General features: G+C 42.9%; 1 protein-coding gene across 1 annotated transcript in view; it reads right to left on the bottom strand.

Annotated features, from left to right (window-relative positions):
• Window positions 1–233: 233 nt before the first annotated feature.
• The window catches only part of pmt (phosphoethanolamine methyltransferase), a gene marked incomplete at its 3' end in the record, with an annotated part of 13,487 nt that continues 1,505 nt past the window's right edge, over window positions 234–12,215 (bottom strand). The window contains exons 2-12 of the mRNA XM_083651960.1: window positions 11,169–11,340; window positions 9,709–9,864; window positions 9,091–9,227; window positions 8,660–8,811; window positions 8,243–8,431; window positions 7,286–7,375; window positions 7,076–7,165; window positions 5,024–5,146; window positions 3,116–3,247; window positions 658–774; window positions 234–344 (exon numbers count right to left, since the gene is read on the bottom strand). Of these exons, the coding sequence (XP_083508086.1) occupies window positions 234–344; window positions 658–774; window positions 3,116–3,247; window positions 5,024–5,146; window positions 7,076–7,165; window positions 7,286–7,375; window positions 8,243–8,431; window positions 8,660–8,811; window positions 9,091–9,227; window positions 9,709–9,864; window positions 11,169–11,329 (1,458 nt within the window). The 5' untranslated portion in view covers window positions 11,330–11,340. The remainder of the gene's footprint in view (window positions 345–657; window positions 775–3,115; window positions 3,248–5,023; window positions 5,147–7,075; window positions 7,166–7,285; window positions 7,376–8,242; window positions 8,432–8,659; window positions 8,812–9,090; window positions 9,228–9,708; window positions 9,865–11,168; window positions 11,341–12,215) is intronic.

Here is a 12,215-nt window from a genome sequence, read left to right as displayed (position 1 = left end):
CCACAGTGCGTTTGAAAATACTGTACATAATTGAAAGTACATTTGTTTTTCGGAGGTAATGGAATTATGGCGCTAGAACTTTCTGAGGTAACAAATTAGGGCGCTAGAATGGCGCTAAGCACATCTCAAGTGGACAACTGGCAGTCAGTCAGCAGCACACGGACCAAGGCACAGATGCTGTAACATAAAGTTCACTCTCTTCTCTCCTCTTCGTCCTCTTTTCTCCTCTCCACTCAGTCCTTTGTTGCATAGAAGAGTCCCCACCGTTGGTCTCCAGTGTTGCAGCGTTGCAGTTTGTCGCTCCATCCGTTCACGATGGCAAGGTAGTCCTCTTCGGAGAATTCCTGCACAGGATGGAGGGAACCATGATGCAATAAAATCATTGTTTATTATGTTTGTCTTTGATTTGATACATAAATGGTGCAAGAAGTTCTGGTGTGTTCGCCTTTGTGTGCTGTCAGTTGGTTGGGTGGAGTGTACATGTACTGTAGGTTTGCATGCATGGAAATCAGTATAAACTCCGTGCTTTATGTTTGACCTATAATGTCCTATCTACTGTATGTCTTTCTGTGTGTGTGTGTGTGTGTGTGTGTGTGTGTGTGTGTGTGTGTGTGTGTGTGTGTGTGCGCGCGCGTGCGTGCGTGTGTGCATGCATACCTGGATGAACTCATGCTTGATGGCCTCTGCTCTCTGTAGCTCTGTCTTAATCACCTGGATGAACTGGGCTGTCCGGTCTTCTGCTCGCACATTGCAGAAACCAGCCTGCTCAATGAACTAGAGGAAGAGAGGAGGGACAGAAGGGTTGGAAGTAGAGTGAGAGTAGTGGACAGTTAGGCCAGTATTACATGCAGTGTGTCTAATCATGCCTTTACTTTTGCAAGAGAATTCATCAAACTAGGAATACTCGTACTTGTGTGACAAGCGGATTGGGACCAGCACCTTGCATTAAATTGCGTTTTAGATTAGATTAGCCTTTATGTTCTCCCTTAGGAGAAGTTTTGGGTGATGGGATTGCAATTGGCTAGTGTTTGACCATATTATTTACACCTGCTATGTGTCTCCAGTGTCCACATTGAGATCCGAGCGCTGTGTGCAGCTGTTTCACACGGAGTGACAACTTGTTTAGCACATTGGCTGCCCATGAGCGCTCCTGTTTACATAGTCCACTGCGCGGGCTGTCCACTGCTCTCTGCAGCCGGTCAGGACGGTAACGGGCTTTATGGAAGATCAATGAGAGGGAGAAATGCGAGTGACTGACGACTGTACGAAACTACAGCCGGCCTCACGCCACTGATGACACGCATTCATGGAGCCCCGCCGCAGCTCATTTCTGAAAAGCTAAGTCTGACTGCACTCGTGAGAAAACTCACTGTAAGGGAAACAGGCTCCATAGTAGCCTGCTATCAGAGTGGCAAAATGGCCTTTCTGTGTGGAGTTTGCATGTTCTCCCCGTGCCTCCCGGGGGTCTCCTTCATATAGGAACCCCCTTCACAAAAACATGCAACATCCTGGTTGCTTATATGGTTCCTCCTCTGATCGTTAAGGGCGCCTGTTCAGAGGGAGGGGAACTGGTTGGAATAGCGTGAACCTCCCACGTGCTATGTCCTACCGGTGAAGCTTCCTCGGGCAGGTGAAAAGAAGCGGCTGACTTGACTGCCCATGTCTCGGAGGATGCATGGAATCAGTCTCGGCTCTCCCCAGATCGGCAGAGGATGGAGTAGCAACCAGGATTGAGTAATTCAAATGAGCACTAAACGGGGGATAAAAATGGGATAAAAAAAAAAAAAAAAAAAAAAAAAAAAAAAGAGTGAAAACTCACTGTAAGGGAAACAGGCTCCATAGTAGCCTGCTATCAGAGTGAAAACTCACTGTAAGGGAAACAGGCTCCATAGTAGCCTGCTATCAGAGTGAAAACTAACTGTAAGGGAAACAGGCTCCATAGTAGCCTGCTATCAGAGTGAAAACTCACTGTAAGGGAAACAGGCTCCATAGTAGCCTGCTATCAGAGTGAAAACTCACTGTAAGGGAAACAGGCTCCATAGTAGCGTTATATCAGAGTGAAAACTCACTGTAAGGGAAACGGGCTCCATAGTAGCGTTATATCAGAGTGAAAACTCACTGTAAGGGAAACAGGCTCCATAGTAGCGTTATATCAGAGTGAAAACTCACTGTAAGGAAAACAGGCTCCATAGTAGCCTGATATCAGAGTGAAAACTCACTGTAAGGAAAACAGGCTCCATAGTAGCCTGATATCACAGTGAAAACTCATTGTAAGGCAAACAGGCTCCATAGTAGCCTGATATTAGACCCAGTGTGATATCAGGCTACTATGGAGCCCGTTTCCCTTACAGTGTGTGGTTTACAACACGCTTTCCCTAACTTGGCAGCCACCCAGTTGTCATTGTGGCATTGGTATTGGCCGCGGCCCACGGGTAGGTGACAAATGCATTCCATAACACACAGAATAGTCTTATTGCGAAGTTGCCGAGGCTAATGTATTCTGACACTGTTCATGAGAACAAGTTAATATTCTCGGCTTGTAGCGTGCGACTCTGGGGCTGTAACAGAGAGTGTTTGCACATGTGTCACCATATACAGTGTTTTTTAATGTACTGTCTATGTCTGTATGTACTGGAGCATTTTTAGTCTTCGACTCCAAGACAAATTTCTCCCATGGGAAACAAATAAAGTGAACCTTGAACCTTGATACACATCAAATTTGAGACTATGAGACTAAACGCAAGAGAGACACATTAGCCAGACAGCTAATATTTTTGCGCTGTTGATTCATAATGGACTTCACAATCACTAATGATGACAATTGAGATTTTTGTTGTTAGAAGTTACGAATATACAGGCCATGGAATAAAAATCACTTTGAATTAGGAAAATGTTTATCTTCATACTTTGGATAATGCTAATCGCTTACAGTATGATTACATAGTAAGCATTAGCATGTGCATTGACTGAACAGAACTATCTACTGTACTGGAGGCAGAGATGATTTTGATGTCGCCTCACATCACCTATGGTGAGGTGAGCGATGGCTCAAGCTCCCCAAAAAGTCGGCGTACTGTAGTCCTTTAATGGTACACTAACACTACATTATGTTTACCTTGCCATACTGTGCAGGTGTATAGAGGATGTAGCCTCTCTGTTTGACGTAGGCCTGGAACTGAGGTGTCCAGGGCTGCTCCCCACAGCAGTAGTCAGTGATCAGCAGCCGGCCTCCTGGCTTCAACCAGGACTGGACACAAGGGTAAAGAGAACAGAATAATCAGTAAATCATTAAAGTTAGTCCTGATCATACATAAACTGATGTAAACAACACCAGTCTCCCATTTAAAGGAGAATTCAGTTCAGTTCAGTTTTTTTTTTACAACCTGGCCCTTATTTTCAGCTTATTCTTTTCTGATTTCCCCCAATTTTCTCCCTAATTGTACTTGCCCAATTTTCCCATTGCCGCTGCTCCACCCTCTGCCGATCTGGGGAGAGCCATAGACTAGCACCATGCTTCCTCCGACACAGGCGCTTTTGCCAGCCGCTTCTTTTCACCTGACAGAGGGGAGCTTCACTGGCAGGAAGTAGCACGTGGTAGGAACATGCTATTCCCACCAGTTCCCCTTCCGCCCCGAACAGGCGCCCCGACCGACCAGAGGAGGCGCTAGTGCAGCGACCAGGACACATCCCCTCAATCCGGCTTCCCACCCACAGACGCAGCCATTCGTGCCTGTATGGACGCCGACCAAGCCGGAATTAACACAGGGGCATGAACCTGCGACCCCTCGGGTTGATAGGCAGGGAATCTACCGCTACACCTTTGAGCTTGGTTTACATCAGGGGTGTCAGACTCATATTAGGTAGAGGGCCGGATTTGTTCAACTGAGACCTCATGGGGGCCGGATTTTTTTTTTTACTAAAATCAATTCGACTCATTTACCCATTTACTTCACAAAAGAAATACTGCTCTTTCCATTTCTCTTGAAACTGCCTGCATTCCGTGTCAACCTTTCTCTTTTTCGACAGCATCTTGTTGATTCCTTTGTTTTTTGGTAGGTAGCCGAATGCGCGATTCAATTCCAGCGTGGCATCATGGCGGCTTTGTTTACACCTGATGACCTACTGACATACTTCCTTGTAGTGCAGGTTAATTAACTTATGAATGAACTCTTAGCTTGCTTATTAGCCACACGTAGTTCATGATAATGGGTGCGAATTTAATAATAATAATATTATTATTATTATTATTATTATTATTATTATTATTATTATTATTATTTATTTATTTTTTATATTCCAAAACATCTCGCGGGCCGGATGAAACCTCTGACATCCCTGGTTTACATGTATGTTGTGCTTGTCACCCAGAACAGAAATTTCTGAAGATGATTCAGTATTGAGCTAAAACGCGAAGACCGGAATTCTCCTTTATTGAAAGTTTCTATGTTACTGTACGTGATTGCCAATCTGGAACTCCATCCATAAAAAATAAATAAATGTAGGTTGTTGGGGGTTTTTTTTACCTCTGGGGGCAGTAGCACGTTTCAATATCTGAATAACTGGAACCGGAACTCAACTCGCCCCTTTATGCGAATTTTACCAAGTGCTATTATAGCTTGTTTGCAACCACGTGATTACGACGACGCCTATGACATCGCTGGGGGGCAGCTCTCCCAGAGCTACTATGGAGAATGCAGGAAAGCGAGTATGCAAGAGGGTTGGATGCCGCTCCATGCTGCAGGTATCGCCAGAAGATTGCAAAATATATAGGATATGAGCCATATACAATGAAGCGAAGCGATTTTTCCAGCAACTTGTCTGATTTTGCTAGTACTCGCCCCGGTCGCCATCTTGATGTCACGTCATCTGAAAACAACATATTAGGAGTGCTATTATCCAGATTTTCTGGATTTTCTGGAGTTTTGTCATTTATAGGTTATTATTTATTTTCTTTGTCTGGCCCGTGAACTAAAATGAGTTTGACACCCCTGCCCTGAGCCCTAAGGTATGAGAAGGTGCTTACATGGAAGCGTTTGAAGAGGGCCAGTTTGTCGTCGATGTGCAGGATGGTGTCTCTGCTGTAGATCACATCAAAGGAACTCTCTGGGAACGAGCGCTTGGTGGCGTCCGCCACCTCAAAGTGGACCTGAGGCAGGGAGAAGTTGTTACTGATTATTCTTTTTCTTAAACCATTTCTCCTTAATGAGACAGTAAAGGGCAAAGAGTACACAGAGCAGTGGAGAAACAGAAGAAGTGATTTGGGTGGGATTCACTCTTAGGTCAGCAGGAGTGCTTGTGGTTCCAGAGGCATGGATTTGTACTGTACAACTTATGGTGTTGACTGTAATGCAATATATGATAAGCATACAACTAAGCCAAGCAGTTCAGGCAGATTAATATCATAATGCTGCCAGCCAGAATTTCTTTGTTCAGTATGAATTGGAAAATGGCAATATGACAAGATGATGGCGATAAATTTAGCAACGTATTGCATCTGAAGACCAAGATTGACATGATCCCAAAGTAATGTACCGTAAATTCCGGACTATAAGCCACGGCTTTTTTCCCGTTTTTTGGCCCCTGCGGCTTATATAACGGTGCGTCTTATCTATGGATTTTTTCAGAAAAAAAAAAAAAAATACAAATAAAATCTCTCTTTTTTAGCACTCTTTCTAACTATAAATCCACTTCTGTTTTAATTTCCTCTCTTGCCCTCTTTTCACCACACCGCGGACACTGTGTGCACTGTAAAAATAAACAACGGTGGTGTTGTGTTATGTTGTTTTGTTGAAATGTTACGGTAATACGGTAAATGGGAGCTTCCTCAAACAGCCATCTCTTTCCCGACAATCCCCTCTGTGCGTGACCACTTACATATGGTAATTACGGTAAGCAAACGGCCACTCGGCCATCAACTCCCTCCCCCGACTACCAGGAGAAAATCACAAACTTCGGCGAATTCACACAAAGGAAGATCAAGGAATATTCCATCGAACCGGAGCAGATCATAAATATGGATGAAGTGCCTTTGACGTTCGACCTGCCACTCACTCGGACTGTTAACAAGAAGCGCCCTGGAGGATTCTTTCACCAAAAAAAAGCTTTGCTCGTTCTCGACAGCATGAGAACGAGCAGTAGAAGCAACACTCTCACTTACCATGGGGAAGGTACGCAGAAATTCACACGACGCAGCTTTCAAGTTGAAAGCAGTCAATCTCGCATTAAAAGAGGGAAACAGAGCAGCCGCGCGTAACCTGGGCATCGATGAGTCAATGGTGAGGCGTTGGACGGTGCAGCAGGAGGAACTGTCTCAGCACGGAATATTATAGGAGTGTGAAAACATCCACAATCACCAACGGGTTCCAAAACGCTGGACTGCTGCGGGATGAAGAGGATGACGCCGCCACAGCTGGCGCTGAGGGCCGTCAGAGGCTTCAGAGGCTGTTCGATGCCGACAGTGATGAAGAGGAGTTCGTTGGTTTTGAGTGACAATGAAGGAGAGAGGAGAGTGGTTGACGAAGCCACCCTGAACCTGTTCGTTTCCGACACTGAAGATGAGGACTTTGGTGGTTTCAGTACGCAGGAAGAAGAGGAAGACGAGGATTAGTGACTTGACTTCTCTGGTTACAGGTTTGCTGCACATATAGCCTATTGTTGTGTGATTTTGTCTGGGGATTAGTGACCTGACTTTTGTTTTGTTTTGTTGAAATGTTAATAAATGGGAGCTTCCCCAAACAGCCATCGCTTTCCCGACATTCCTCTCTGTGCACGAACCCTTTCATATGGTAATTAAACATCAAAACACCCGCGGCTTATAGACCGGTGCGGCTTATAGAAGAAAAAAATAGTCAATTTTGGTCCCGCGGCTTATAGACCGGTGCGTCTTATAGTCCGGAATTTACGGTAGGCCTTAATAGGCCATACAGTTTTGAGAAACATTTACAATTTGCCATTAAAGTTAATTAAATTAATATGAGCGTTAAAAAAATGTCCTAAATCTTGTGCTTTGGTTCTCTGTGGTGTTGCTTTGCGTTTCAGTTACACATTGAAGTTCTACTACATCAATCACACTTACCGATGGCAGCTTCTCAGCAATCGCCCTCTCCATAGCAATGTCCACCATGTTCGCTGACAGGTCCAAACCAAGCACCTCCACTCCAAATGTCTGAAAAGTAACCAGCACTCAATCAGCCCTCATCAGCTTTTGTAATTATCACCCACACCCTTCCATCACCATCGCAGTTGTCAAAGCACATGCTCATTACGCAGTTTCCTTGGCTGTTACCTTCGCCATGTAGAAGTTTCCTCCACCAATGCCACAGCCAATATCCAGGACCTTCTCACCAGGCTTCAAGTTCAGGAGGTCCACAAACTCCTGTTAGCACAAACAAAAGACTGAGATGTTGTGGAGGGAGACATCCTCCTCATCAGTGTTAATTGCTCTTTAATGACATAATTAAACTAGCAATACTTTGTATGTACCACCAAAGGTGCGATTTGTAAAAAAACAAACAATGCAATGCTTAAATGCACTTTTAATGTATAGAAATTCTGATCACATTATATGAAACACAGTCTTCATTTGCCAAACTGCACAGAAAATAATCTTTTTAACTGTTATGACAACAACAGTTAACAGGCCCAGGAGGCATTAGACCTTCAAACATTTCACAACAGGGTTAACAGATAATGGAACAAATTTGAACATCAGCCATCTATCCTGACAAATCCATAACATTCAGCATGGAGTTGGATCCATCTTGTTATTTGAATGACAAAAGTATGGAATTACGTGCTCTCTCTCGCTCTCTGTGAATATAATTATATCGATCACAGTGATTGATACCTAAGTTTTAAGGTTACAATGTTTCCTAATACACTCATTCTGATTATCACACCAAATAGCTGACTGAATAATCCTCACCGGTGATAAAAATGAATGACCCCCCAGTAATTTGCACCCTGAAGGTCCAAAAGGTTTCAGATTTTTATGATACTCATGTTTCTTAGGGTCATAGAAATGTCTCTTTGCTGAATACAATTATTGTTGTTGCTTACAATATCAAATTCAGTCGCACCAATGATTTGTTTGTTAAGGAAATAGACTAAGCAGGAGTTAAACGTTTATATTTTATATTGGCCTCAGACCCTTTTGGTTTTTATTATGTTCTTGTAACATTCCAGAGAGCACCTCTTTCTGCCTACTCCCGGATCTTTGGCCTTTTCTTGACTTGATTCTTACCTTGGTGGTGCTGGGCCCTCCTGTGCTGACATATCCGGCACCGAATATCTTCTCGTAGCGCAGGATCCCGCGGCGGGTGTACTGCTGGTTGTCCAGGAACTGCTGGAAGGTGGTGAAGCTGCCCTGGGTGGTGGAGGAGCGGTGGACCTTCTCCAAGAGCCAGCAGATCTGATTCTGGTTGTTCTTCATCTGGAGGAGGAGGAGGTGGAGGAAGAGGATGAAGACAGCAGGAGAAAGGGAGAAGAGAAACTATAAACATCTAAAATGCACAAAACCTTGCACCCATAATCATTTATATAGGCCCATGTATTTATAATGCACAATGATACACACATACACACCTCCAAACCCAGAGGACACATTGCCATAATAAATGAATGTCTTATTTGACATTTTTGAACACATAAATAACTATACCTTAACATAGGTCTGAACTTTCTTATTCAGCACAATGTCGAATCCAAACTTCTTTGCGCCCTCTGGCTCCTCCCACTGTGCTGATGTCATCATGTGGCTGTATTGCGCCTGCGTGCGGTAGTGGGTGGGGTTGAAGTCCCTCTTACAATCACCTGAATAGAGAGTTATGTGTTAAAATGAATGCTTCTCCTTATTGTGTTTAAAAGTGATGAGAATAACATAATGGGTGCCAGTGCACACTCAAAATCAACTGAGAATGAGAGCTAAACTGATCTAAACTGATCTATCCATCTTCACGAAACATGTTAGTGTACAGTAGTAAGTGTCCGGGTAGATCACTTGGTGTATTCTGTTTGTAGGCCCTACAGTATGTGTTTCATTGATTGAGAAGATGAGATGGGACTGTGACAGTGTTATGGGAGTCTCAGTACCTGACTGGTGGTTGCAGGACTCCCTGAAGAAGAGGAAGCCACCAGGCACCAGCCAGCTCAGCATCTTCTCTATCACAGACTTCAGCTCCTCGTCACTCAGGTACATCAGCAGCCAGTTGGAGAAGATCATGTCAAAGCTGGGGAGAACATTTAAGATAAACATGAAGGCCCTTTATTTACTTTTTCTTTATTTACATGTGCCTATGCTTTACATTACATTGTCAGTTTCTCTAAAATGATACTGCAAGCCTGAGACTCAGTGAGTAATGCTAAGAGGCCATTTCAGGCATACTTGAGGATGAGTGTAAAATATTTTCCCCACAGAAAAACAACCAACGGAAATTCAAAATGTCAAGGTATCTCTCCAACTTATAGTGCAGCATATTAGGAAATATCAAGTCATAATTGTTAAGGATGTTTTTAACTTATGCTCATGTGGTGGGCCAACTTTGAGCTCGGGGCCTGAATGGAGCCAGTAGTAAATAAGGACTTCTTTGGGCCTTGTGTTTGTGGAGCATGCAGCAGCTTGATGTCGTGCAAGTGAAAGATGTGTTACGTAACACAACTCTCAGGAAATAACACCACGTGCTGGAAAGACATGACTGAGAAATACACAACCTGTGTTTGGGGAAGTCCAGCTTGGTGACATCAGCTTGGAGGAAGGTGCTGTTGCTATGGTGACCGTTGTCCTGTCTGTTCTTCTTCACAAAGCTTTCCATGAAGTCCACGGCCGTCACGTGGTCGGCCTGGGCCAGCAGGTGTCTGGTGTAGCGCCTGGAGACACAGGCCAGTGTTGAGTGTGTGTCTGTACATGTGTGGGCCATATGATTGCTTTTATTTTTTTATTTTTTTATTGTTATGTTTATTGTCCCCCCCCCCCCCATTTTTTCCCCATTTTATTTTAAATTTTAAGTTAGAGGTTAGGATGTTTTTTTTTTAATGACTTAGCTCTCTCAGACAGCCTCTTTGACATGTTTCTCTAAGTGACAACCAAGTTGTGAGTGACGTAATGGTCCCACGCAAGACTGACCCCCCTCTCAACACACCCCAATCGAAAACTTATTATTATTATTATTTCTTGAGGTATATTTTACAATTATGAAATCTTTTAGGTTACTACAATAATTAGGTCTACTTTTGATTTAGATAATAGGCCTACTTTTTTTTTATCAATTTCAGCGAAATTATGGAAAATCTGCAATATTCCATCTTTTACAGTTGATTTTTATTACCAAATTCCACAATGATGATTTTCTGCATTGTGGAAATCATATGGCCCTGGGAGAGTACAGTGACATGCCTACACATGGATGTAAATAATCTATGATGATAATCTATCTATCTGAGTGACCCACAGACAGATAACATGTCAACTAGAGCCCGACCGATATATCGGTCCACCGATATTATCCGCCGATATCGGCCGATATATCGTATTGGCCAATATGTTGGCCGATATTGCAGATTTTTTTATTTTTTAAGTTATAGACAGCATGTTGTGTATATTTAATCCTTTCTCTTAACTCAAGTTCTATTTGTTCTATTTGTGTTTTTGTATTTCTAGTTATTTATCATCATTATTAAATTCCCAGTGAAGTTTACTGTTTCATTGCATTGATGTCAATTTGGACAATAAAGTTTATTGATAAACTGTAAAATATCCTGCCTACATTACATATCTCAAGTCATGTCAAGTCATATCTTTGTCAAGTGTTTTATATTTGAGGGATCATTGCAAAATAAATTGTGTAATATAATGTGTATATATAAGAATATTGGCTGATATATCGATATCAGAATTTGTTTTACTAAATGTTTTTACTCCCTAATATCGGCATGAGCCTCAAAAATCCAGTATCGGTCGGGCTCTAATGTCAACAAACAAGCCCATGTAAGGTTCACCAAGGTTATCAGGGGATATATGTTGGCCCCATACTCTGTCCTCTGTCTCACACACACACACACACACACACACACACACACACACACACACACACACATGAACGCACACACACGCACATACACACACACACACACTCCATTTACTCAGACAGAGTAACACACGTGCACCCACTGACCCAATCCCGGCCCCCAGCTCCAGCACCCTGCGGCCGGCCAGAGGCGGCAGCAGAGAGAGGACCTCGGGCAGCTCCTCCTGGGTCAGCTCCATGGCGTGGGAGTCCAGCATCATCTCCTCCACTGTGGCCTTCTTGGAGTGCTCCTTCCAGAACTCTGTCATGGTGCTGCGGCCTGTCGGCATGTTCACATTAGCCAAGCAGGGAAGAGACTGTGCATATAACGCTACACACAAACTACCAGTCAAGTTTGGACACATCAAAACTATGAAATAGCACAAATGGAATTATGCAGTGACCCAAAAAAAGTGTTAAACAAACAAAAACGATCTTATAGTTTAGATTTTTTAAAGTAGCCGCCCACGTTTTAGATGAGATTCATATAGGACCAATTTATATTTGTCTAAGAACTAATTTCAATCATTTAAGCCTTAAGATCAAAATGCTTCAATATAATGACATACACAATACATCAATGTGGTGAGTGAGTCCAATTTATTAACAATAACCAGGACAAAAATAAGGTGACCAAGGATAAGAAGAGTTGTAGAGCCCTTTCTCAACTGCTGGGAGATAATAATAAAAAAAAAGAAAAAGGAAAAGAGCAAAGAACAAACTTGCTTGGTAGACCAGAAATGGCACAAGTCAAATTATGACAGTGTGTCAGTAATAATAGTAAAATTAGCATATCAATTTTAATTTTAATTCACATATAACTCTGCACAATAGGCTTCAAATGGCTCGGTTAAGATGTTAAACACGCTGTGACATTGAAGAGAAGGACAGCTGAAACTGCTGAATCACAAATGCCTGCTCAGCAATATTCGAAAATCAAATTGGGTTCCATCAAACAAATCAACCTATACATCAAACTATGAAAGCAATCAGTTTATTGCTGGTTTTGATAATTAGCACTTGTGTCTTTACTCAATAGACAGGTTTTGATAATTACATCCTCAGGCATGTACCAAAATGTAGGGGCCCTGCCCCTGACTGCCAACTGTCCGATGAGTTAAAATAGGTAAGTTATAAAAAAATAAATCTACCCAC

The sequence above is a fragment of the Poromitra crassiceps genome (genome assembly GCF_964638095.1).
Source record: "Poromitra crassiceps genome assembly, chromosome: 15".
Taxonomy (NCBI): domain Eukaryota; kingdom Metazoa; phylum Chordata; class Actinopteri; order Beryciformes; family Melamphaidae; genus Poromitra; species Poromitra crassiceps.
Note: the sequence above shows the minus strand (reverse complement) of the source record. Positions and strands in the feature narration are given on the sequence as shown.